Here is a 27068-nt window from a genome sequence, read left to right as displayed (position 1 = left end):
TCCATATCTCATGCTCCTTCCACAGACCCTGCTCTGCACTGAAAGATTGCTATTTGATTTGAAAATACCTTAAAGAAGAAGAGTAATATTAAGACAGAATAGACTATGACAAAGAATTCAACCAGAAAATAAAATACACATATTAAAAATATTTTAAAATTGATTGGACAGAAGCAAGTTAGCAAGCTTTCCCCAAAAACACTAGATGTCTACTATTAGATTTTAGGAAAAAATTTGCCCAAATTTACCCTTACAAAGTAGGGTTTTCATCAGCTAAGTATATGTTCAGATAGAGGGTATGGAGGACAGTGGATGGTGGCATTTCGGCTGGGAAGCAAGGGTCTGTTTAGATAGAAAATGGTTTTGTAGGAGACTAACAAAACCCAAGATGTGGCCAAGAAGGTGGAGCTAGGTTGAAGGAGCTGGGCCAAAGGACTTTCAGTTGAGGAATTTCTCAGCAATTCGCAGACCGATAGCATTTACCCTAGACCAATTTGCCCTTTAACCTTTACCCTAGACTTTTAACCTTTGCCTTAGACCAATTTGCAAATTAGTAGCATAACTTTAACCTTTACCCTTGCCTCCCATGTCTCATCACCGTAGACCTTGACATGGCTGTGGCACAGACTTCTCTTTGGGTTCTCATGCATCTTCAAGGGAGCCCAAGCTATTTCTCTGGCAATATATGGAAGGTGTATGAAGGAGACAGTCTGGCCTGGGGTGCCAGTTGCTTGGCCTTCTCAGCCTTCCCCGAGGTTGACATCAACCCAACCCCATCTCTAGACACACTGAGATTAATTATTAAATCCCGTTTCTCCAAGCGTGAGGAAACCATAGCAGAAGGAATAAAATAGAAGAATTAGACTAAACCATGACACAAGATATATATGTAGGTGACACCATACACTACCCACCTTCCTCCACCCGACCCAAAATAGGAAACTCCTCAGCATCTCTCAAGTATTTCAGCATCTTCATTCCACAGGACCCAATATATGCCTCTGGCAACCAGTTTGAAGCCCATCTATAGAATGCCTCGGCCTGGGAACCTTTTCAGGATTCCTCCTCCACATAAACACTGACCTGACCTGTCTGCTCCTTGAGTAGGACCCTGCTCTCAGACCCATACAGCTAAAGGCAACCTTAGAAAACGGAGACCACCACGTGCAACAATGTTCATGGGAGCTCCCAGATTAGAGCTGCTCCTACTAAGTCACAAGTATGATTCTATATTGGTCCTACTGGAAACCCTAAGTTCATCTAAATGATGCAAAGAAAGAAACTAATTTTCAAGTGCCTGTGATGTGCCTAACCTTCTTCTAGACTCTTAAAAATATTCAGTCCTCACAGTTTAGTAAGTGCTTTCATTCCATTTTAAAGATGAAGAAGCCTGACTCTCAGCGTTTAAGTAACTTGCCCCAAGGAAAAGAGCTAGTAATTTAGAAAGCTGAACTTCCAGCCCTGAGTCTTTCTGCTTTTAAAATAAATGCAGTTTCAGTGATATGTTGCCTGTCTGAGCGATTCTGGCTCTGATTTTAATGGTAGAAATTTCAGTCATTATGGTAAAGCAGGAAGAATTACTTTAAGAAAAGAATTTTGTCATGCCCCTCATTTCAAGGTGAGTGGCCTGCATCATGTGTGTGTAAAGCCAAACGTGATGTCCAAGCTGCCCTTCTGACTGGGGCAGTGCTAGTGGAGAGGAGAGAGGGACCTTATAAGCACAGAAGCCCAGCTGTTACGGCCCGTGCTACCCAGCAGAGGTCAGACTGGCTCCAGCCAGCAAAGCAGGGAGGGGGCGCAGGTTAGAGCAGGATTTCTCAACCACTCACATTTGGGGCTGGATATTCTTTGCTGTGCGGGACAGGAGGGCTGTCCTCTGCATGGCAGGATGTTTAACAGCATCGCTGGCCTCTACCCACTGCATGCCAGTAGCAGCCTTCTTCCACCCCACTTGTGACAACCAAAAATGTCTCCAAGCATTGCTAAATGTCCCCGGGGAAGGGGGTTGGTGGGTAGGGATTGCCTCCAATTGAGAACCACTGGGTTAGGGGATAAGGAGATGTTGGAACACAGGGCTCTACCAGAAGGGTAACCACTATTCCTGGGATCCAGAAACTCCTCAGCTGCTGAGGGCGAGATAGGAACTATATAAGCAATAGAAGATACTCAGATTAAGTATATAAAGGCCTTCTTGACAGTGAAGGCAATTAGGCAATAAAATTGGGTATTTTTATAGAACTGTGAGATCTCTTCAGAGATTTTTCAGACTAGAAGACCTTTATTTGTATAAACTAAATATGAGGAGAGCAGAACATAATGACCTCTCAGAGGGCCTTAAGTCTCCACTTTGTTTTTGACCATCGACAGCTTCCTCTTTGTAGGAACCAAACCAAACAGCTTCCTCAATTCAGACTTGGCATGTCTTGGGTGACCATCTCTGATGGAAAAAAAGAAACAGCTTTTTTTTTTTCTCTACACTCACACTGAACACAGAACACTTCCGTGTCCAACATGTGTAGACAGTTCTCCCCACCAACAACCAGTTCTCCCCACCAACAAACAGTTCTCCAAAGGACGATGATTGGGTGTCTTATAATTCAATTTAGCTCTGACACAATCCACCTGGAGATAGCATCAGATCCCCCAGGTTAGGGCTCAGCCCCACAAGACAGTCCCTAACTCTAGACCCCAATCGCAAGTCCTAGGTTATGGCCTGGCTATAAATTGGGGTTCCCACAACTCCCTCCTCAGGTTTGATTAATTTGCTAGGATGGCTTACAGAGAACTCAGGGAAACACCTTTCTTAGGTTTACCCATTATTATAAAGGATATTACAAGGATACAGATGAACAGTCATATGGAAGAGACGCATAGGACAAGGCACATGGGAAGGAGCATGGAGGAGCGTCCGTGCCCTCTCCTGTCCAGGCTGCCCTCCAGTAACCCTCCACATGGCTATACACGTAGACACTTTCCAAACCCAGTCCTTTGAGGTTTTTAATGGAGATTTCATTACATAGGTATAATCGATTACATTACTGGCCATTGGTGATCAACTCAACCTTCATCCCTCCTCCCCCCCAAAGAGGTCAGTCCATGAACTGCAAGTTCCAACTCTCTAATCACATGGTTATCTGCCCTGGCCACCAGCCCCATCCTGTGGCTATCCAGGAACCCACCAAGAGTCATCTCATTAGAACAAAGATACTCCTATCACCCAGGAAACTCCAAGGCATTTAAAAGTTCTGTGTCAGACACTCCTACCACTCAAGAAATTACAAAGGTGTCAGGAGCTCTGTGTCCAGAACTGGGTCAAAGACCAAATATTAGAACAAAAGATTCTCCTAGCACCCCTATCTTTAAGGGTTTTAGAAGTTCTATGTCAGGAAGTAGGGGCAGAGACCAATATCTATACTTCTTATCATGTCAGAACATCACATTGCCCTCTCCTGCTTCATCCACAGGAACCGCCCGGGGTATTGTGATTGCTACAGGAGACTCCACGGTGATGGGCAGAATTGCCTCCCTGACATCAGGCCTGGCGGTTGGCCAGACACCTATCGCTGCTGAGATCGAACACTTCATCCATCTGATCACTGTGGTGGCCGTCTTCCTTGGTGTCACTTTTTTTGTGCTCTCACTTCTCTTGGGCTATGGCTGGCTGGAGGCTATCATTTTTCTCATTGGCATCATTGTGGCCAATGTGCCTGAGGGGCTGTTGGCCACCGTCACTGTGAGTAGACAGGGTGGAAAATGGCCTCAGGGCAGATAAACCACCCCAGGGAAAAGGGATCACTAGCATCTCTTTTGTTGTTGAACCTTTCAAGTGCAGAGTCTTCCTGATATATACATAGGTATCAGGAATAATTTAGCTCTCAATATTATACTGATTCCTTCTGCCCATATATTTTGGTGCCTTCTCTTTCCTCAATGAGAGAGGAAGCAAGTTTCAATGGAAAATGCATTGGATTATCAGTCACTGAGAGTGAGTTCTAGTATTGGCTAACTCACTTAACATCTCCAGACTTCAATTTATTCATCAGTTTATGGAAGAAGATTAATTTGGAATTATAGAATCTTACAGGAAAGGACTTCAAAGATCATATAAATTCAACCTTTCAACCAATGCTGAATATCCTCTGTAAAACCCATGAGAGGTGGTTATTATTTCTATTAATTGGGAAGCCCACCCCTTTCTGTCTCAATTCATTTCATTGTTGACTTGCTCTGTTTAAATTTCATTGTGTTAAGCAGAACTATAAATCCCTGTTTGTCCTAAGTTTCCCAGCTGAAGAAACACAAAATAAGTCAATTCTTTCTCTTTTACAGACTAGCCCTTTAGATTTTTGATGGTAGCCATTATATCCCCTCAAACTCTTGTGGTAGCAGGTGAAATAACCCCTCTTCCCTTAGCCATTCTTCCTATGACATGGTCTGTAGGCCACCTGTCTTGATGATCACCTATTGAGGGTATGCTCTAGTTTGTCAATATTCTTAAAAGAGAAATGACAATAATACTTGGGGTGTGTTTGGACTAGCACAAAGGTGTAGAGACTAGTGATATTATGTAAATAAATTATAACCCCTAATCCTACTATTAGAAGTCCATACTTACATAACCACAGCCTAAGAATTCATTAGCTTTTAAAACAATCTTGCCTCACACTTGACTTACGTTGCCTTCACGACCAACAAAAGTCTTTTGGTTTAAATGATTTTTCAAGTCCTTTTCAATGCTGTGATATTATTGTTATCTCCTCCACATTCTTTGTTTAAACTATTGGTCCGCCGGGCGCGGTGGCTCACGCCTATAATCCCAGCACTTTGGGAGGCCGAGGTGGGCGGATCACGAGGTCAGGAGATCGAGACCATCCTGGCTAACACAGTGAAACCCCGTCTCTACTAAAAATACAAAAAAAAATTAGCCCGGCATGGTGGCTGGCGCCTGTAGTCCCAGCTACTCGGGAGGATAAGGCAGGAGAATGGCTTGAACCCGGGACGCGGAGTTTCCAGTCAGCCGAGATCACACCACTGCACTCCAGCCTGGGCGACAGAATGAGACTCTCTCTTGAAAAAAAAAAAACTATTGGTCCAACACCCTCTCCACATCTAGCATCTTATACCACCATAAAAGATTAGCTATCTGTGTGGTCCCTGGAAAGATTGGACTTAAAGAGGTGTGGCCTAAACTTGAATGAAAAAGAGATTGCTGAATAGAAAAGATGCAAAGATCCTGAGGGAGCAGAATATTCCAGGGGGGAATAAAGAGGATCCCTGTCTATGATACCCTGGCAAAGAAATGCACTTTTTTTTGGCCAGGCACAGTGACTCGCATCTATAATCCCAGCACTTTGGGAGGCCAAGGCACGCAGATCACTTGAGCCCAGGAGTTCGAGACCAGCCTGGACAACATGGTGAAACCCTGTCTCTACTAAAAATACAAAAATTAGCTGAGCATGGTGATGCATCCTGTAGTCCCAGCTACTCGGGAGCCTGAGGCAGAAGAATTGCTTTAACCTGGGAGATGGAGGTTGCAGTTAGCCAAGATCATACTCTGCACTCCAGTCTGGGTAACACAGAGTGAGACTCTGTCTCAAAAACAAAAACAGAAAAAGACATTTTTTTTAAATACACTCTTTTTTGAAACTCTTACCATAAAGCACAAACCACAATCACTTTCCTAATTTCCTTTACCACAGCCAGAAATGAAATGTTTAAAGAGTAGGTGGGAACAAAAGGGAAATAAGCACAAAAAATTAAAATAGCATTAAAAATGATCAAATGTCCACAATGCAAAATGGTGTGAGTATTCCATCTCCGGTGTGTATTCTCTCCTCTCTTCTTGGCTTTAGGTGTGCCTGACCCTCACAGCCAAGCGCATGGCGCGGAAGAACTGCCTGGTGAAGAACCTGGAGGCGGTGGAGACGCTGGGCTCCACGTCCACCATCTGCTCAGACAAGACGGGCACCCTCACCCAGAACCGCATGACCGTCGCCCACGTGTGGTTCGATAAGACCGTGTATGAGGCCGACATCACCGAAGAACAGACTGGTGACTAGTGGTATTGGTGGAACAAGAGTGGAGGGATTTGGGGGATGTGATGAGTGAGCTGAGAGAGAATGGTGAGTCCAGACAGAGAGGAGGGAGCCTGAAAGTGGAGTGGAGAAGAGGGAGGTGTGAAGGAAAAGAAATGCTGCTCCTGTGAAGTATCTGGGTGCCAAAGAGGATGTGAATAACCACTTGCTTAAAATTCTCATTCCCTGCTCACAATTCTTCTTTTCTTTCTCCCTAGGAAAAACATTTACCAAGACCTCTGATACCTGGTTTATCCTGGCCCAAATCGCTGGCCTCTGCAACCGGGCTGACTTTAAGGCTAATCAGGAGATCCTGCCCATTGCTAAGGTGTCAGGCCCAAGGGGAAGAGGGTACCTCAGTGTCCAGGGTGTAACCCGCCCTCTCCCAAAAAATCCTCTCCTGGAGCTCAGTAATTTCCCCCCAGGTACCCGCCCTCCCCATTTGTCCCCTCTCCACGTTGCCACAGGTATGCCTCATGCCCAGGTATGCCTCATGCCCCTGGGGCTTACTGTACAAACCCCATCCTGGCAGAGGGCCACAACAGGTGATGCTTCCGAGTCAGCCCTCCTCAAGTTCATCGAGCAGTCTTACAGCTCTGTGGCAGAGATGAGAGAGAAAAACCCCAAGGTGGCAGAGATTCCCTTCAATTCTACCAACAAGTACCAGGTACAGAACCCACAAAGGTAGGAGAATGGTGGTGGGGATGGGCTCATCACTGGGGCAAGGGGAGCTTTGCCTCTGCCTTCAACTTCACCTCTGAGCAGCAGAGGAGCTCAGTAGAACCTGCATCCCAATTAACAGAAGACTCACATCAAGAGAACGTGACAAACAGGTAAAGAGAGGCGAAACAGGTGATAAAGGAAGAGGCATCAGTCAGTCCTACGCAGAGCTCTGAGCTGTGCCACTTGGGAAAAAGTGAGTCATAAAATCCTCTCTGAAATGTCTGTAGATAGCAGAAGCTGGTTGGTGAAAGTCATGTTAGAGTCACATGCAGCTGTTAGGAGGCCCCTCTGTGTCTACTAGGAGATTTGCCACTGCAGAATTAGGTTGCATTTGCAAGACATTTTATTTCATTAGCCATCAAGTATTTCCTTTCACCCCACACTTGACTTGCAGTTCTAGTGGCTGCCAGCGGGTAGGCGATCAGGGGTCTCTGCCTCCATTGGCACATGACCCTCTCCCCTGTGTGTCTTGTATCTTCTTTTCTGATAAGGACGCAAGTCATATTAGATTAGGGCCTCCCCTACTTCTATGTAACCTTAACTAATTACATGTGTTCGTGTTCGTGAAGTTTTTCATTTCCCAGGAACATTTTGGTCCACTCTCCGGGGAGGAGTGGACAAGAGCAGGGGAAACGCTGAGTGAGGGACTGTGAAGGGACAGGAAAGAGAGTATTTCTCTCCAAAGTAGAATCTGGGCAGACTGAAGAGAGGGTTATGGTAGGATGCAGGAACAGTGGCATTATCAGAACTGGAGCTTTGCCAGGAGTGAGCTGAGTTCCACGGGGCAATCATGATTTGCTCAGGGAAGTAGATTCTTCAACTCCATGCATTACTGAAAAGGCCAGACATTCAGGTGTGGGTAAAATGTCTCAGAGAAAATGACAATGAGACTCCCAAGTCTGCTGGTATCTTTTTTTTTTTTTTTTTTTTTTTTTTTGAGATGGAGTTTTGCTCTTGTTGTGCAGGCTGGAGTATAATGGCGCGATCTTGGCTCACTGCAACCTCCACCTCCCGGGTTCAAGGGATTCTCCTGTCTCAGCCTCCCGAGTAGCTGGGATTACAGGCATGTGCCACCGCGCCCGGCTAATTTTTTGTATTTTTAGTAGAGAGGGGATTTTACCATGTTGGCTATGCTGGTCTCGAACTCCTGACCTCAGGTGATCCACCCGCCTCAGCTTCCCAAAGTGCTAGGATTACAGGCGTGAGCAACCGTGCCTGGCCTCTATATAAATTTTTTTAAACTGAATTACTCATAGTTTTACACTGAAAACTGAGCAAGTAAGGGTTAAATAGATCTATCCTTTTTTGTCTCAACTGGTTTTTAGTCAATGTAATAAAATAGGTCTCTTAGGCCCAAATGGCAAACTTATTCCCATTTTTTTCTGATGTTTAGTGGCCTCACTAGTCAGACAGGAATTCTGTGGCTTGGCAGGGCCTTTGACGGCAGCATAGCCTTTAACTGGAAAGAATTAGGTACCTCTCCCTCCATGTGACTCAAAATAAAAGCAAAACACATTCACAACATTTGTTGGGGCATCCAACAAATAGTGACTTTCTCTCAAATGACTATGCTGGTGCTTCTTCTGAGCTACTGAACATGCGGCTCAAATGGCAGACTTGTCCTCAGTGGTTCACCGAGTGTGACAGGCTGTGCTGCTGGCCACCAAGCTCTGGCAGGCACTTGCTCTGGGAGGCCCTCAGTTTGCTGCCTTCCTTAGCTTGCCCTAAAGGTGGAGACTCCAGTCTTTGCAAGAGACATCTCAGACTGCTGGCGGTTTGCAGAGCTTGGTCTGTTTCCCTCTGAGATAAAAATGAAACGAAGAAGATGCTCTGTTCCAGCATTTCCAAACTTCTCCCTCCGTCTCTTTTATTTGTAATTTTCTATCAAGATGTGATTTTCTTCCGTGACCAGATTACTAGTAGGTCTTGCCATCACCTCCTGGGCCCTTCACTTATTCAACACATTTTACTGAACGCTTAGAAAACTGAGCTCTTTAAACCTTTTCCAGCTTTCTGCTTAAGTGAGTTACGGTTCTTCCTCTTAATTGCTTAAGCATATTTTGAATGTAACTGAACAAACGAACAGAACAGTTGTAACCACGTTTTGTGCACTGGTTTCCCACCCTGCTTACCCTGTGGGCAGTACAGTCTGGCCTCCTCTGCACTCCCGCTGTTCCTTTCAATGCATCGATTTTGTTCTCAACAGGCTACCTAGCAGGCATTTCCTGTCCATCACAAGAGGAACCCCACGGAGAGCTCCTTTTCATACATCAGAGATCAAGAGGAAATGCAAAACCCACATTTCTCTCTCCTTGCTGCGGGTTGTCCCCTCGGGTTCATTTCATGAATGTGCCCTTTCCCTCCCCCACCACAGCCACACTAGCTAGCCCCTCTCAGGAGACTTCTCACGCTTTTAGGAGACAGAGCCCCAGGGACTGGAATGACGAACTTATTTTTGGATTGTACTTCACAGTTTTCAAAGTATTTTCTACACTATCTCTTATAAAAACCCAATGAAGGGCCAGGTGTGGTGGCTCATGCCTGTAATCCCAGCAGTTTGGGAGGCCAAGGTGGGCAGATCACCTGAGGTCAGGAATTCAAGACCAGCCTGACCAACATGGTGAAACCCCCGTCTCTGCTAAAAGTGCAAAAAATCAGCCAGGTATAGTTGGCGGTGCCTGTAATCCCAGCAGTTTCGGAGGCCAAGGTGGGTAGATCACCTGAGGTCAGGAGTTCAAGACCAGCCCGACCAACATGGTGAAACCCCCGTGTCTGCTAAAAATGCAAAAAATCAGCCCAGCATAGTGGCGGTGCCTGTAATCCCAGCTACTCGGGAGGCTGAAGCAGGAGAATCACTTGAACCCAGAGGCAGAGGTTGCAGTGAGCTGAGATCACACCACTGCACTCCAGCCTGGGCGACAGAGTGAGACTCCATCTTCGAAAACAGAAACAAAACACAACAAAAAACCCCATGAAGGAGGCAAGGCAGAGGCTTTTATGTTTTGTCGAAGGAACTAAGATTTTGCAAGGTTAAATGGACTGAGCTGAGGTCGTAATGCATTCTTGCTGGCCCCAGAACACAGGTCTTCAGACTCTTTTTTTTTTTTTTTTTTTTTGAGATGGAGTCTGGCTCTGTCACCCAGGCTGGAGTGCAATAGCGCAATCTTGGCTCACTACAACCTCTGCTTCCAGGGTTCCAGCGATTCTCCTGCCTCAGCCTCCCAAGTGGCTGGGATTACAGGCACATGCCACCATGCCCAGCTAATTTTTGTATTTTTAGTAGAGACGGGGTTTTGCCATACTGGCCAGGCTAGTCTTGAACTCCTGACCTCAAGCAATCCACCCGCCTCGGCCTCCCAAAGTGCTGGGATTACAGGCATGAGCCACTACACCTGGCCTTCAGACTCTTTTTCTTTCCTGTCTACTCTGCTGTCTTTCTTTGCCAGCCCCACTCTTTCTGCTCTCTCGCCATCCAGTTGGCAAGGATGCAGGGGGAAAGTGAGAGTATTGGTTCTGCCCCCAGGGAGCTTCTGGCTGAGAAGATAATAGAGATTCCTGTGCAAATAATACTAGGCTGCAGTTTCCTGGAAAAAGGAGGAGGGGCTGGGCTCAACGTGGGGCGAGATGTGACTGGGGAGGGGAGGGAACAAAAGAAATGGGGGTATGAAACACATTGTCTGTCTTTTTACCTTTGAAACCTTCCCCTTCTTTTTGCCCCTGATCCTTGGTCTCTCCTCCTGTCCCATCAGTGCTGCCTCTGCTCTCCCTAGATGTCCATCCACCTTCGGGAGGACAGCTCCCAGACCCACGTACTGATGATGAAGGGTGCTCCGGAGAGGATCTTGGAGTTTTGTTCTACTTTTCTTCTGAATGGGCAGGAGTACTCAATGAACGATGAAATGAAGGAAGCCTTCCAAAATGCCTATTTAGAACTGGGAGGTCTGGGGGAACGGGTGCTAGGTGAGGAGCTTTGAGAGAAGTTTTTAAAAGAATGGCATCAAAATGGTTATTATCCATGGGGTGAGAAATCAAGGATGTTGGGGTAAGCAGATAGGAATGTAGAGTGCTGGATGACTACTGGTCCCTCCCTCTGTCTCTCCAGGCTTCTGCTTCTTGAATCTGCCTAGTAGCTTCTCCAAGGGATTCCCATTTAATACAGATGAAATAAATTTCCCCATGGACAACCTTTGTTTTGTGGGCCTCATATCCATGATTGACCCTCCCCGAGCTGCAGTGCCTGATGCTGTGAGCAAGTGTCGCAGCGCAGGAATTAAGGTAAATACTTGCCCAGCCCAGGAGCCCCTCACCTGTCACAAGTTGAAGCATCTACTAGAAGGCCTTGAGCAGAGTAGATGCTTAATAATCTTAGTTTAATTGAGCCGATTTATGTTTCCTTGGGCTTATGATTTTTACTTAATAGTAAGTTTCCTCTCTAGTTAGAATTCTACTTGCATTGAACATTAGAATCACCAGGGAGGCTTTAAAATCGGATGTCTAGGACACACCCCAGACCGATTTAATTAGAAACTCTCAGGATAGGATCCTGGCAACAGTATTTTTAAAAACTTTCCTGGAGATTCCAATGAGCAGAGAAGTTTGAGAACCAGTGTCCAGCCCAGTGCTTCTCAGACCAACGTGCATGCAGATCCCTCAGGGATTGTTTTGAAATGCAGATCTGGCTTCAGAAGGTCCAGGGAAACCTGAGAGACTGCATTTTTAACGAGCCCCCAGGCAATGCTGTTGCTGCTGGTCTGCAGACCACACTAGGAATAGCAAAGTGCCAGAAGACCTTGTGTAAAATGTGCTGCCGAAATGAGTGTAAAAGGGTGAGGCTAGGAGGGCTGGGGCTCTGGACCAGGCAATAGTGAGAATGAGAGATTGAGAGCTGAAGGATCTTCAATGGGTGTGAGCAGCTGCCCTAAGAGGTATAAAAACTGGAAACCAAAAATCGGTCAGAGCAAGAGTGAAAGTTCAGCTTCAGAACAAACCCAGAGGTAGAAAATCCTCTTTGGTCAGGGTGGGCCTTGAACTTCATGGGATGGCAGCAATAGGATTCTTCATATTCTGAGATGCTCTGTGTCCCATGTTTCCCAGGTCAAATCCTAAGACTCATCATATACATCTTTACAGCTTAGATATAGACACCTTCCCTGCTCATACCTTACATTCTGGATTACCTGTATATTCTGGCTCCTAGACTTGGGAGATTGGAGGTATTTAAGGAGAACTAGGTGTTCTCTGTTGGTTGGAAACTGGGCTTTTAATGTTAGGACTCTTTGTGGACCAGGTTGGCCAGGTTTGTCCCCGGGGGTGTCAGTTGGGGCCCATGTGTGCTTGGCTGGGAGGGGACTTTGGGGAACCCTGGGCAGTGGTTTCCAGGTAGTGATCATTCCTCCATTCCTTCATTCTGTAATTATTTGTTGATGGCTTACTATGTGCTAGGCATTATGCTAGGGCAGGAAACTTTACAAGGAAGCCACCCTTGCAGAGCTCTCAGTCCAGTGGATAAACAGGCAATCACCATACAGAGAAGTGTGGCAAGTGCTGAAATATGGCAGGAACGGAATGCTGTGAAAGCACGCGGCCTGGGTATTCATCTTTGGGTAGAAATGGGACAGGACTAGGTACCAGGTATCCAAAACTAAGCTGAAACCAAGGCTTAGGGTGAGGCCACAGAAAGAAGACAGGTAGAGTGAGAATTTCAATGCACTGGGCCTTAGATGAAATTTTGCTAGGCAGATGGATTATTCCAGACATTCCTTTATTACCACTTGTTCTATGTGTAGGTGTTTCTGTCTTTGCACTTAAGGAAGCAGAATAGCTTCTGGAGCAATTAAATGAAATTCTGAATATAGTCAAATCTCTGGCTTATTCCTGGTAAATCTAGGACCCAAATTGTCCTGTTTTATGGTCTCATGGTCTTGACCCACTCCCAAGGGTTGAAATCACAGTAGCATGGTTTTTGGTCTACACCACAAGTTCTTGGGAATGAGCGACTAAAACCCTTGTTGAAAAAAGCAGTTTTTTTCAACAGAAAAGAGACCGTTTTTCAAAAGGGTCTGTGAGTTCTTAGAGGAGAAAAATGAAGCATCCAGGCTCTGAAGATGATTCTGCTCCTTTTCCCTCCCCTTCCCAACCCAGGTGATCATGGTAACAGGAGATCATCCCATTACAGCTAAGGCCATTGCCAAGGGTGTGGGTATCATCTCAGAAGGCACTGAGACAGCAGAGGAAGTTGCTGCCCGGCTTAAGATCCCTATCAGCAAGGTTGATGCCAGGTGAGATCACTAAAGAACTCAAGATCTGCCATGTTCCCTCCATCCCCAGCCTGCCCCACCCAGATGTCACTTTACTAAAGTTCTTGGAGTCTCCTTCAATAGGTAGGATGTGTGGGGTTTACACTACAAAGTAAAACATAATAGGAAAATAAAGTGAATATGTCAGTGGGTTTTCAAAGGAAGCAAGATGAAGAAAGAGGTAAAGAAACGAGTGGTTGGCAAAAGCGTGGGGAGGGAATAGGATGTGTCAATTTGGGGACAATATAGGGCTGGGGACAAGTGAGGAGACTAGGTTGAAAGAAGAAGCAATGAAGCTATAGTCGAGATTGGCGCCAAGATCCCTGGTGAATTCTCAACACTCAAAACTAGCCTTTTGAAATTATTTTCCCTCAGTGCTGCCAAAGCCATTGTGGTGCATGGTGCAGAATTAAAGGACGTACAGTCCAAGCAGCTTGATCAGATCCTCCAGAACCACCCTGAGATCGTGTTTGCTCGGACCTCCCCTCAGCAGAAGCTCATCATTGTCGAGGGATGTCAGAGGCTGGTAAGGAAGGAAAAGGATCCCCAAGGAAACTGGCAGAACTCCTGTGGCTTAGCCCCGTTCCAAACCAAGCAGAGGAACATGTGGGCTGGGCTAGAGGAGACTCCAGAGAGTACCCCATCTGGAACCTCCATGGTGGCCTTCAGTTTGGGGGCTCCCTGAAAGTTTAAATATCTCAGGAGGAGTGGGAGAAGGACAGGAGCCCTAGATCAAGCATGATTACATCAGGAAACCAGGGATGCAGAAAGCGTACTGATCTTTAGGACTAGTTCTGGATTTGATGCAATAAATTTTTCACTCCCTCTGTCTGGACTTCCTCAGGGAGCCATTGTGGCCGTGACGGGTGATGGGGTGAACGACTCCCCTGCGCTGAAGAAGGCTGACATTGGCATTGCCATGGGCATCTCTGGCTCTGACGTCTCTAAGCAGGCAGCCGACATGATCCTGCTGGACGACAACTTTGCCTCCATCGTCACGGGGGTGGAGGAGGGTGAGGAGGCAGGGTGCCCAGGGTGGAGACTTCAACCTTGGACTCAGGTGGGGGTTGGTGTACATCCCCTCTTTCCATTTTCCCATCATCCAACCTCCATGAGCCTGTACGGGCTCAGAAGAAAATCACTGTAAGACAAAATTTTGCAAATTAGATCAGCTGGTACATAGACCATCACTATCTGCAACCCCTTTTGATGAGCTCGGAGAAAAGTCCCCTTTATTCATTTTATTTTCCTATCAGGGAGACTGAGACTCTGGTATAACATAGTATCTTCATTGTCCTCTCACTGGAATTCAAGTAGGCCCACAGCCAGTTCCAAGATGTAGCCACACCCCTAGGACTATTCCATGCGCCGCAATCTTTGGGAGGGTCACCTAGGAATCTGTTGCCTAAATAATGGTGACACATCAGGATCAGCTGGAGCTTGACCCATGAATTGACTGCATGAGCCCAATTACACACCTTCTTCCCCAGAGAATTGTGAAGAGAATGCCCTCCTGCGAACAGGAGGGACCAAGAATTCTGCATTCCAGGTTCCCTGCTTTCTGCCTGGAGCTATCTTACTAAAACATATGGCAATCCACATCATAATAATGATTACCATTCTATTGAAACCTTGTATAATCCTGACACTTTGCCTGGTATTTTATATCCACTCAATTCAATAAGTTCATTTGAACACTGATTATGTGGGAGACACTATGCTTGATGCTGGGGATACAACAGTAGGGAGAACAAAGACACAAATCCCTGCCCTCATGTAACTTAATTTCTAGTGGGGATGACAGACAATAAAATAAGTAAATTATATAGTATGTTAAAAGAAGATAAGTGCCATGGGACAGACCAAGCAGAGAGTGCAGACAGGGATTCGACCTTTGAAAAGGCAGTCAGAGGTGGATGCAGCAATCTTGCAAGGCAGGAGGAATGAAGCTCACAGAGGTGAGGGTGCCCAAGGTCAGAGCTAGCTATGGCAGAAGATGGGATTTGAACACAAGCCTGTCCCAAGCCTTGTGTGAACTGGCTCTTTCCAGTTCAGCCTTAATCTTGTAAAGGCTTTTATACTGACATTCTCAAACATCGCAGGATTAACCAGGCCCAACCAACCCTGCTAATTTTCAGAGATCAGATAACGTTAGCTAGGGTGAATCTAAGAACAAAGAGTACACAGACGGCATGGCTCTGATTAAAAGGCACAAAATTTAGAAACAATACTGGGACCCTGGAGGTCTAGGACCTCCAGACCCTTTCCTGGACTGTGACACTTCTTTGAGGTGGCCTGTCTGTCCCGGAGCTGGTTTGAGGGAGGCGTGTTCTCCCAGGGCTTCTCACAGGAGGTTGACCATCCTCCCCAGGCCGCCTGATCTTTGACAACCTGAAGAAATCCGTCATGTACACCCTGACCAGCAACATCCCCGAGATCACACCCTTCCTGATGTTCATCATCCTCGGTATACCCCTGCCTCTGGGAACCATAACCATCCTCTGCATTGATCTCGGCACTGACATGGTAAGGGCCAAGCTGGTGAGCAAGAGATTCCCAGAATTCTGTCTCCTAAGCTCCCTGCTTTCCACCTGGAGCTATCTTACTAAAACTCATGACAACCCACTTATGACTCAGCTCTCACACCTCCTGCGAGATGGATTGAGGCTGCGTCAAGACAGAATGGTAGAGCTTGAATTACTGCTGGGTTTCCTTCTGAACTTTGTGACCCCTGTCGTCCCCACCCTCCATCCTCCAGGTCCCTGCCATCTCCTTGGCTTATGAGTCAGCTGAAAGCGACATCATGAAGAGGCTTCCACGGAACCCAAAGACGGATAATCTGGTGAACCACCGTCTCATTGGCATGGCCTATGGACAGATTGGTGCGCCCAGAGGAATGAGGGGTGGAGGGAGCAGGGAGTGGTTGCCCCTGCCTGGCAACGTGAGCCATCTCAGTTTGGAAGTCAGGGAGATATTTTCTCAGCAACAAACTGTGCTAGGCCCTGAAAACACAAAGAACCATTCATCTCTGATCTGCCCTTGACTTAGAGTCCAGTACAAAAGGAACAAACATACATAAAATGATAGCAACTCCAAGTGCTAAGTAATGAGTATAGACAGAACATGCTGCAGGATTACAAAGCAAGCAGGCTCACCATGATGAGGATAGCCAGAGAGGCCTTATAGGAAATAGGACTTAAACTTGGTGTAGGAGAGTGGGGTTTAGACTAGTAAGTGTATGGTCAGGTGTGGGAGACCAAAGGAGTGGGGAATTTCATATGGCACAGTTAGAGAAGAGTGAATAAACCAGGTTGGTAGAGCCCTTCGTCTTTATAAAGTAGTGAAAAATAAGACTGTAGACAGAGATATCATTTGTATTGGGGTCAGCCTTGACAGACGTTTGAGAGTCATTAGAAGTCTTTGTTCTTGAGTTTCCAGGTGCAATGGTATTTCAGAAAACAGGGTGAGTGATGAACAGAATAAGATCCTGTCTCAAAAAAAAAAAAAATTGGGAGGGGGAATCAGTGGCCTCTAAAGTCCTTTTTAGTTTTAAGATTATGTGATTCAAAGCTGACTCTGGGTCAGAGTTTAGAAACAAATGTCAAGGCTTGAAGGAAAGTCCCACAGAGATGAGAGATGACAGGCTCAGGCAGCTGATGGCAAGATTATTCCACATTACTCTTCAGACACACACCAGCCCAGCCAGAAGCAAGTCCCAACCCCCAGCCCTCCCCTGGCCTACCTTTTGGGGCCCTTCTCTGAACCAGGCTCCCCTGTCCTGCAACTCTGTCATTCACAGGGATGATCCAGGCTCTGGCTGGATTCTTTACCTACTTTGTAATCCTGGCTGAGAATGGTTTTAGGCCTGTTGATCTGCTGGGCATCCGCCTCCACTGGGAAGATAAATACTTGAATGACCTGGAGGACAGCTACGGACAGCAGTGGGTGAGTAGAAGGGATAAGGTAGGAGCTGAGACCAGTAAGAGTGAGAGTGACAGGGGAGAGTGGGTGTAGCAAATTTTTTAAGAGGGAAGAAGGGAAGCACCACACAAACAGAGCTGATGCCTTTTCTTCAGTCCTGTATGAGCCTTCTCACACTTGCCCTCAGTCTTCAGCCACAACAGTAAATCCTCTTCTGTTTTGCATAGGCTCACTCTGGTTAGCTCCTCCTGTCTGTTGTCTGGCCCTGCCTGTCTGGGTCCTTTGGCTCCTTGGAGTCTTTGTCATATCAACTTTTCTGAGCCGGTTTCTCTTTTCCCAGGTTTCAATCATGATTGCCCCAGAAATAGATGCTGGGTCCTCTCCTCTTATACTCTTTGTCCATGAGAGTTCAAATGATATGATTTAAAATTTGAGGCTGGGTGCAGTGGCTCACGCCTGTAATCCCAGCACTTTGGGAGGCCGAAGTGGGCGGATCACCTGAGGTTGGGAGTTGAGACCATCCTGGCCAACATGGAAATACCCCGTCTCTACTAAAAATACAAAATTAGCCGGGCGTGGTGGCGCGTGCCTGTAATCCCAACCATTCGGGAGGCTGAGTCAGGAGAATCACTTGAACCCGGGGGGCAAAGGTTGCAGTGAGCCAAGATCACGCCATTGCACTCCAGCCTGGGCAATAAGAGTAAAACTCTGTCTCAAAAAATAAATAAATATAAAATTTGAAAACCAGCTGGGCGCAGTGACTCATGCCTGTAATCCCAGCACTTAGGGAGGCTGAGGCAGGCGGATTACAAGGTCAAGAGATCGAGATCATCCTGGCCAACATGGTGAAACCCCATCTCTACTAAAAATACAAAAATAAGCTGGGCATGGTCACGGGTGCCTGTAATCCCAGCTACTCAGGAGGCTGAGGCAGGAGAATCGCTTGATCCCAGGAGGCAGAGATTGCAGTGAGCCAAGATTGCGCCATTGCACTCCAGCCTGGCGACAGAGCGAGACTCTATCTCAAAAAAAAAAAACAAAAAAAACTCTGAAAACCTATTTTCTTTGTATATCCCTTCCTAATCATTCTAAACCTTTTTAACCTAGATGATGCCTCCCTATAGTTGTCTTTTCTAACAACCAAGATGAATGAGGCTCAAACTGAAGCCCTCTCCCCAACAATATGTATTCAAGAATTTTAGTAGGTATGCCTTTTTGGTATCTGTGAATACTCCTGTCCCAATTTCTAAGACAGTAGGACATGTGACATGTGACAGCAATTATTGCTAGAACTGTAGTGTCATAGAGTCAATTATCATCATTCTATAGATGAGGAAACTGATCTAGAAAGATTCTGTAACTTGCTCAAAGTCCCACAGTGAATCCCTAAAAGAGCTGGACTTGAATTCTGGACTCTTGATCCCTGCCCAGCATTTTCCCACTTCACCATGATGTCTCCAAACCAAGCCAATTGCAGGTTTCTCAAGTTGTGTTCAAATCTGAATTGTTGGGAAGGTGCCCCTCACATACAGTTGGCTTCCACTAGCTGAGTCTTACAAGGCCATCAGATGTCAATATTCCCAGCTATCAACACTGCTGCAGGATCCAACGACACCCAAAGTTCTCATTGCTGTGCACCCTGCCGACATCTCAACTCCCAGCTCAAGCCCTTGTTTTCCATCTTGATACTTCCTCCCTGCTGCCAAGATGCAGCATGACATAAATTTACTGACAATAAATTAAAGGTAATTAAAAGTAATTTGAGGTAAAAAGTTAAGAATTCCCCCGTGCACACTGAAGACATCTTGAAGTATCGCAAAAATGTGTTGAGAACAGTTGCCCTGAGCAACAAACTCTATAAAGGCACGTCCGTGTCTCTTCTATGACTGTAATTTTCAGATAATCTAGTATAGAGCCACCCACCCGGGAAGTGCATGATGCACTGCTAGAAGCAAGGATTGCTCCTTACTTTCTAAATATCTTTCATTAATTCCAGTGATTCCCCCACTCATTTGTTCATTCAGATAATATTTACTGAGCATCTTCTATGTACCAGGTACTGTTCTAGGGCCTGGGGATATGACAGTGAACAAAAATCATCAAGTTATTGCTCTCATGGAGCTTATTTCTAGTTAGGGATGGGAAGACAGATAATAACCAAATGCATAATATATTTAATCAAAATATTGTAAGTCCAAGGGGGTCCAAGAAGTGTTGGAACTAGGATATTAGAGTGAGATGGAATTACAAAAATGCTGGTCAGAGAGAGAAAGATGCTTGAAATTACAGAGAAATAATAGGTATTGGAAAGGATAATATCTAGAGTTTAAGGATGGGAGCAAGCAGCCCAGGTGGGGAGTGGAGGACAACATCATTGGAGGAGAAGATCAAGGAACTGTGAGGCCATGGCATTGGAAGGATCATCAACATGGACATTTCAATCTCCAAAAACAAGGACAGAAGTAATAGTGGAGTAACAGTGTCAGAAACTAAAATCTTCAAGAAATGATAGGGAGTGATGCAGGTAACGGCAGCGGACATTGGTCTTATTCTAAGTTCCATGCTCAGCTCATCAATTTCCAGCCTTCGTTTTCTATTGTTTAAGGCTCTATATTCCTCTCCAAGTACAACTTTACCACATCCCATGGGGTTTGATATGTAGTATTTCATTATTGTGCAGTCCTACAGATTTTCAAATTTATTTGATCTACAAGTTATTTATAAACATGCTGTTTTAGTTTTTAAAACATAGGCTTTTCTCTCCAGTCTAATTTATTTATTTTTTATTTTTTTTATTTTTTTTGAGACAGAGTCTGGCTCTGTCCCCCAGGCTGGAGTGCTGTGGCACCATCTTTGCTCACTGCAAGCTCCGCCTCCCGGGTTCACGCCATTCTCCTGCCTCAGCCTCCCGAGTAGCTGGGACTACAGGCGCCCACCACCACGCCCTGCTAATTTTTTTGTATTTTTAGTAGAGACAGGGTTTCACTATGTTGGCCAGGATGGTCTCGAACTCCTGACCTCGTGATCCACCCACCTCGGTCTCCCAAAGTGCTAGGATTACAGGCTTGAGCCACCGTGCCCGGCCTCTCTCCAGTCTAATTTAGATGCACCTCTTCTGTGTTCCCATAGCCCTCTGCGATCTCTCTTTTATAACCTATCTATTGTGCTGACATGGTTAGCATAATTATTTTCCCCACTAGACTCTAAGTTCCTTATGTGTAAAGTGTGAATGAAAGAACAAACGAATGAATGAATGTCTCCTGTCTGATACCACTCTTTGGGGTATTTCTTTCCCCCCTGTATTCACATTGTCCTCTGGCCCCACCGTCCTTTCTGACCTATATCTCCTGACTCTGCCTTCTTCCCTTTTTCTTTTTTTTTTTTTTTGAGACGGAGTCTCACTCTGTCGCCCAGGCTGGAGTGCAGTGGCATGATCTCAGCTCACTACAAGCTCCGCCTCCCGGGTTCACACCATTCTCTTGCCTCAGCTTCCCCAGCAGCTGGGACTACAGGCACCTGCTGCCACGCCTGGGTAATTTTTTGTATTTTTAGTAGAGACAGGGTTTCACCGTGTTAGCCAGGATGGTCTTGATCTCCCGACCTCGTGATCCTCCCGCCTCAGCCTCCCAAAGTGCTGGGATTACAGGCATGAGCCACCACACGCCCGGCCCTGCCTTCCTTTCTAACTCCACATTCTTCTCTTACCCTATCCTTCTTATTAATTCAATCCATATTTATTGAGCCATGCTACATGCCATCCACTGAACTAAGCACAGGGAGAGGACATAAAGCTAAATAAGGCAAGTGCTTGTTCTTGAGAAGCTCTCAGTCAGGCAAGGAAAACATAAACAAATCATAATACAACATGAAAGGCGCTAAAACAGAGACATCTGTGAAGTGCTGTGGGGTCTAAAGAGTGAGGACCTGGCCAGGCACAGTGGCTCACGCCTGTAATCCCAGCACTTTGGGAGGCCGAGGCGGTCAGATCACCTGAGGTCAGGAGTTCGAGACCAGTCTGGCCAACATGGTGAAACCCCATCTCTACTAAAAATACACAAATATTAGCTGGGTGTGGTGTCAGGCGCCTGTAGTCCCAGCTACTCGAGAGACTAAGGCAGGAGAATCGCTTGAACCCAGGAGGCAAAGGTTGCAGTAAGCAGAGACCACACCATTGCACTCCAGCCTGGGCAACAAGAGTGAGACGTCTTCTCAAAAAAAAAAAAAAAAATGAGGACCTGACTCTGCCCAGGTGTCCTGAAAGGTGGGAGAGGAAAGAAGCCTTAGGGTGTACGGAACGAATCCCCTTCTGACACTGTCTCCTCTCTCCCTGCCCTCTCTAGACCTATGAGCAACGAAAAGTTGTGGAGTTCACATGCCAAACGGCCTTTTTTGTCACCATCGTGGTTGTGCAGTGGGCGGATCTCATTATCTCCAAGACTCGCCGCAACTCAGTTTTCCAGCAGGGCATGAGGTGAACATCCCACAAAACAGCCCCAGCATTCTCCCAAGCCCCACACACCAGGACATACCATTTCCCTCTGCCTTTTCCTCTCCCTCACCGCCACACCCATGAATGTTTCTTCCCAGAAACAAAGTCCTAATATTTGGGATCCTGGAGGAGACACTTTTGGCTGCCTTTCTGTCCTACACTCCAGGCATGGACGTGGCCCTTCGAATGTACCCACTCAAGTGAGTAAGGGAAGGGATGCAAGCAGGGGATGTGCAGCACGGGGGAGCATATAGAGGAAGGGTGTGTTTCACTAGGATTGTCATGAGCCAGGAGCTGCCTGGATACATGGAGCTACATGTACACTCAGTGATACAAGGAGAGTCATCTGTGCTCTGATAAGTGGATCTTATTTAGGGAGATATTAGAGACTGTGCCAAATGATCACAACCCACTAGACACACAAATTTAGCAGACTTACCAGTGTTTAACAGAGTGAAATCTTTTTCGTGATGATTGTGCTGTAGTTGTCCAAGGATACATATTGCTTGGAGCTGAAGTAACCATAAAAATAGCCTAATCTATGCTTAGCTAATTCTGTTGTACTTATGCAAATATGTTTTAATGTATATGTATGTGATCGTGCCTACTGAAATTCTCATTGTCTGGTGCCTTGTCTTGTTCAACTCCAGGTTTTTGCTTTGTTTTGCTTTGCATTAACATTAGTATATGCTTGATGTGGAAAAATTTATATTTAAAAATGTACAGAGAAAAAAGCAAATGTTCCATTCCACTCCCATCCCCATTACCCAACCCAACTTGCATAGGTAGCCTCAGTTAAGGATTTAGTATGTATTCTTCCAACACATTTCTTTATTTTATTTTATTTTATTTTTTATTTTGAGACGGAGTTTTGCTCTTATTGCTCAGGCTGGAGTGAAATGGCGCATTCTCGGCTTACTGCAACCTCCGCCTCCCGGGTTCAAGCGATTCTCCTGCCTCAGCCTTCCAAGTAGCTGGGATTACAGGCACCTGCCACCATGCCCGGCTAATTTTTTGTATTTTTAGTAGAGACGTGGTTTCACCATGTTGGTCAGGATGGTCTCGAACTCCCAACCTCAGGTGATCCACCCACCTCTGCCTCCCAAAGTGCTGGGATTACAGGCATGAGCCACCACACCCGGCCTTCTTCCAACACATTTCTATGCATGTCTGTATTCCGCTCACCTTTCCATCCCTTGTAGTGTTTTACACGAAGCTTTATACAATGTAGGCACTCAATTAATGTTCAATAGGAGACATTGGCACTGGCCTTAGACACTCACAATCCAAGGTGGAAATCTCAACTCTACTATGTATTATTCTGTGGCCTTGGACAAGTATGGAACCATTCTGAGCCTCAACTACACCTGCAAAGTCTCAATAATATACTCCAGGGATGAACCTTGCAGGGTGTTGTGAGATTTACACGTAGAAATGAGCATAAAGCACCAAGCATGCTTAGGTCATGGTAGATGCCTTGTTACTAGCATTCTTGTTGTTATTAATGCCATTATAATGTTCTTGTTGTTATTAATGCCATTATAGACATAATAACAAATGTGGTTATTACCTATGCTTTCAAACACTCTGTGTACACCTTAACCATAAAACTTAGCACCTAACATTGCGATTCTGTATTCTGTGTGTGTGTGTTCACTCTCTTTTCTCTGATTCCCCCGAGCTCCTTGAGAGCTACATGAAACCAACATGTTATTATTTTTATTTCCCCAATACCTAACACAGACACAGAGTACATAAAACAATTGTTTGTTGAATGAAGGGGTGAGGTGGCTATTTGTGTAGAAGTGTTTATATTTGTGTAGAAATGTTTATATTTGTGTGTGTGTGTGGAATGAGCCATGGCCTAGGCTTGTACCGTCCAATACAGTGGCCACTATCCATATACGACTATTGTGCTTTTGACATATGAGTCTAGTGAGACTGGGGAAGTAAATTTGTAATTTTATTTAATTTTAATTAAAGTCAAAAACTAAAGCAATGTTTTTCTATATTATAACTTCATTATTTTGGCTGGACTACATTCCCCTTCAACTGTTGAAAATAATTTTGTATCTGAGTTCAGACATTCTGTCAGTGAAAAATATTCACTGAATTTCCAAGACTTAGGATGAGAAGAAGAATGTAAAATATCTTATTGATAATGCTGGTTTTTTTTGTTTTTTTTGTTTTTTTGAGATGGAGTGTCACTGCGTTGCCCAGACTGGAGTGCAGTAGCGCGATCTCGGCTCACTGCAACCTCCGCCCCCCGGTTCAAGCAATTCTCCTGCCTCAGTCTCCTGAGTAGCTGGGATTACAGGCATGTGTCACCACGCCTGGCTAATTTTTGTATTTTTAATAGAGACAGGGTTTCATCATGTCGGTCAGGCTGGTCTCGAACTCCTGACCTCATGATCTGCCTGCCTTGGCCTCCCAAAGTGCTGGGATTACAGGTGTGAGCCACCACGCCCAGCCTTGATAATGCTAATATTGAGGCCGGGGTGTAGTGGCTCCAATCACAGCACTTTGGGATGCCAAGGTGGGGGGATCGCTTAAGGCCAAGAGTTCAAGACCAGCCTGTACAACAAAGTGAGACATCATCTCAATAAAAAAATTTAAAATTTAGCCAGGTGTAGCGGTGCATGCCGACGGTCCCAGCTACTCAGGAGGCTGAGGCAGTAGGATTGCTTGAGCCCAGGAGTTCAAGACTGCAGTGAGTTATGATTGTGCCACTGCACTCCAGCCTGGACGACAGAGCGAGTCCCTGTCTCTAAAAAAAAAAATTAAATGTAATTAAAATAAATAATGTTTATATTGATTACATATTTAACTGATAATGTTTTTGATATATTGGGTTAAATAAAAATATTATTAAAATTAATTTCATCTGTTTCATTTTACTTATGTTAATGTGGCTACTAGAAAATATTTTTACATGTGGTTCACATTGTATTTCTATTGGACAGTGCTGGTCTAGGCCATTTCTTCTGTCACCCAAGGGAACAACTGCTGTCCTGATTCAACCCCTCCCCAGAATCCATCTTCCCTGTCTAATTATAAAAAGAGGTTGAGAAGGAAAACAATGTCCCCATCTTTGTAATGCAGAAGCATCAATATATTCGCTGACAAAGTATCTCCACACTAGATGTCTCAGACAGACCCCTCCTGCTCAGACAACCTCCCCTTTGTGGGCACAAGCCCTAGAGTATGCAGAGAGCACAGGGGTCTCCCTCAGCGGCTCCACAAAAGTTGGTAGAGAATCTTGTGAACATTGCATGTACCTCTAATATGACATTTATCATATTATATTATCATTGGCTTTTTTTTTTTTCCCGACAAAGTCTCAGTCTCACTCTGTCGCCTAGGCTGGAATGCAGTGATGCGATCTCGGCTCACTGCAACCTCCGCCTCCTGGGTTCAAGCAATTCTCCTGCCTCAGCCTCCTGAGTAGCTGGGATTAGAGGTGCACGCCACCATGCCCGGCTAATTTTTGTACTTTTAGTAGAGATGGCATTTCACCATGTTGGTCAGGCTGGTCTCAAACTCCTGACCTCGTGATCTGCCTGCCTCGGCCTCCCAAAGTGCTGGGATTACAGGCGTGAGCCATCACACGTGGCTATCACTGACTCTTTATGTTTCTGTCTCGTGCCTCTCCTCTCCACTCCTGATCACTAATCCCACAAGATTTGTCCTCCTCAAGGTAGGGCTCAGGCTGGGCATGATGGCTCATGCCTATAATTCTAGCACTTTGGGAGGCTGAGGCGGGCGGATTGCCTGAGCTCAACAGTTCAAGACCAGCCTGGGCAACGTGGCGAAACCCCGTCTCTACTAAAAATACAAAAAAATTGGCCAGGCACTGTGGCTCATACCTGTAATCCCAGCACTTTGGGACGCCGAGGCAGGCGGATCACAAGATCTGGAGTTCGAGACCATCCTGACCAACACGGTGAAACCCCGCCTCTACTAAAAATACAAAAATCAGCTGGGCATGGTGGCAGGCGCCTGTAGTCCCAGCTACTCAGAAGGCTGGGGCAGGAGAATCACTTGAACCTGGGAGGTGGAGTTTGCAGTGAGCCGAGATCAAGCCACTGCACTCCAGCCTGGGTGACAGAGTCAGACTCTGTCCCCCCCAAAAAAAAAAAATTGCAAAAAATTAGCTGGGCATGGTGGTGCACACCTGTAATCTCAGCTACTCAGGAGGCTAAGGCATGAGAATCGCTTAAATCCAGGAGGCAGAGGTTGCAGTGAGCCGAGATTGCACTCCATCCTGGGCAACAGAACAAGACTCTGTCGCAAAAAAAAAAAAAGGAGGGATCAACCAGATCTTACTCAACTGCACTGTCTCCAGCACCCAGCACAGTCCCAGGCACACTGTAGACACAAGCAATGAAACACGCAATTCCTGTGCATTGCTCTCTGCATCTGTCCTCTTGCATCTGTCTCTCCTGCCATGCTGACTGGCTCTTGCTCTCTACAGGATAACCTGGTGGCTCTGTGCCATTCCCTACAGTATTCTCATCTTCATCTATGATGAAATCAGAAAACTCCTCATCCGTCAGCATCCGGGTGGTGAGGCTCCCCTGGGCCCCGCTCTGACTGAGTGGCCACCAGCCCCCTGACTAGCTCTCCCATCCCACCTAGTCCCTCCAGACCCACCACTGACTTTCTCCCCTCCTCGCTGCCAGCCTTGACTGCGCCTGGAGCCCAGACCTCTCTACCCCTTGGCTGCACCCCCCTGCTCCATCTGACCCTCAGTGCCCTGTGTTCCAGACCTCCCGCCTACAACCTTGTCCTTGCTTTCCCTTCTGCCTGTCTCCCCTGGATGCCTCTAATCCCTTCTCCCAGTTCACGCGGGCCTCTTCTCTTCCACAGGCTGGGTGGAGAGGGAGACGTACTACTAAACTCAGCAGAGGAAGAGCTTCATGTGACACAGGGGTGTTGTGAGAGCTGGGATGGGGCCAGAGATTATAAGTTTGACACAACATCTGAGACACTAGGATGAATTATCTTGGATGAGAAAGATGGGCAGTCCTGGGCTGGCTTGAGGGAATCACGGGCAGAGGATGAGGTGGGCTGACGGGAAGCCCAGCCTGCATCTAGCTGGAGCCCGGCAGGGAGGGGTATGGTCCTTCTGAATCCCATAGCCAGTCTAGACAGTAAATGTCTGGAAAAGCCCTCACTGGCTGGATGTGTCAAATCTGATCTTAGGGGAGTGGGGATTACTGTGAAGCTCCCTCCACAGGTCTTCCTGATGACCAGGCTGGGGAAGTGTTTTAAGGAGCAGAGTCAAGGCTGGGATAGGATCAGTATCAAGCATCCTTGCCCTTTAAAGTCACTCTCGGAGCCACTGGACAGCAAGGACAGGGCAAATGACTGCCTCAAAATTCCAGCTGAGATCAGAGAAATGGAAGGTGGGGGAGAAAGGAGCAGCTGAGCCACACGTGGCAGAGGGTCCACAGCATCCACACAGGGGGGCGGGTGGTGTGGAGTCATCTGACCCCACCTTGCACTTCCTGAGACCAGCTTGCAGACCACAGCGCTGTGGTGCTAGAAGAGATCAGATTGCAT

General features: G+C 46.3%; 1 protein-coding gene across 1 annotated transcript in view; it reads left to right on the top strand.

Annotated features, from left to right (window-relative positions):
- ATP1A4 (ATPase Na+/K+ transporting subunit alpha 4) overlaps window positions 1-26675 on the top strand; it is a 35541-nt gene extending 8866 nt beyond the window's left edge. Inside the window, exons 7-22 of the mRNA XM_030824127.1 lie at window positions 3465-3733; window positions 5853-6051; window positions 6293-6402; window positions 6607-6741; window positions 10568-10757; window positions 10900-11072; window positions 12939-13075; window positions 13469-13619; window positions 13938-14106; window positions 15465-15619; window positions 15852-15975; window positions 16893-17038; window positions 21355-21485; window positions 21602-21703; window positions 25978-26069; window positions 26373-26675. Coding sequence (XP_030679987.1) covers window positions 3465-3733; window positions 5853-6051; window positions 6293-6402; window positions 6607-6741; window positions 10568-10757; window positions 10900-11072; window positions 12939-13075; window positions 13469-13619; window positions 13938-14106; window positions 15465-15619; window positions 15852-15975; window positions 16893-17038; window positions 21355-21485; window positions 21602-21703; window positions 25978-26069; window positions 26373-26401 — 2312 coding nt within the window. The 3' untranslated portion in view covers window positions 26402-26675. The remainder of the gene's footprint in view (window positions 1-3464; window positions 3734-5852; window positions 6052-6292; window positions 6403-6606; window positions 6742-10567; window positions 10758-10899; window positions 11073-12938; window positions 13076-13468; window positions 13620-13937; window positions 14107-15464; window positions 15620-15851; window positions 15976-16892; window positions 17039-21354; window positions 21486-21601; window positions 21704-25977; window positions 26070-26372) is intronic.
- Window positions 26676-27068: the final 393 nt, after the last annotated feature.

This window comes from Nomascus leucogenys, chromosome 12 (genome assembly GCF_006542625.1).
Source record: "Nomascus leucogenys isolate Asia chromosome 12, Asia_NLE_v1, whole genome shotgun sequence".
NCBI classification, from domain to species: Eukaryota; Metazoa; Chordata; class Mammalia; order Primates; family Hylobatidae; genus Nomascus; species Nomascus leucogenys.
This window is presented reverse-complemented; position numbering and strand designations above follow the sequence as displayed.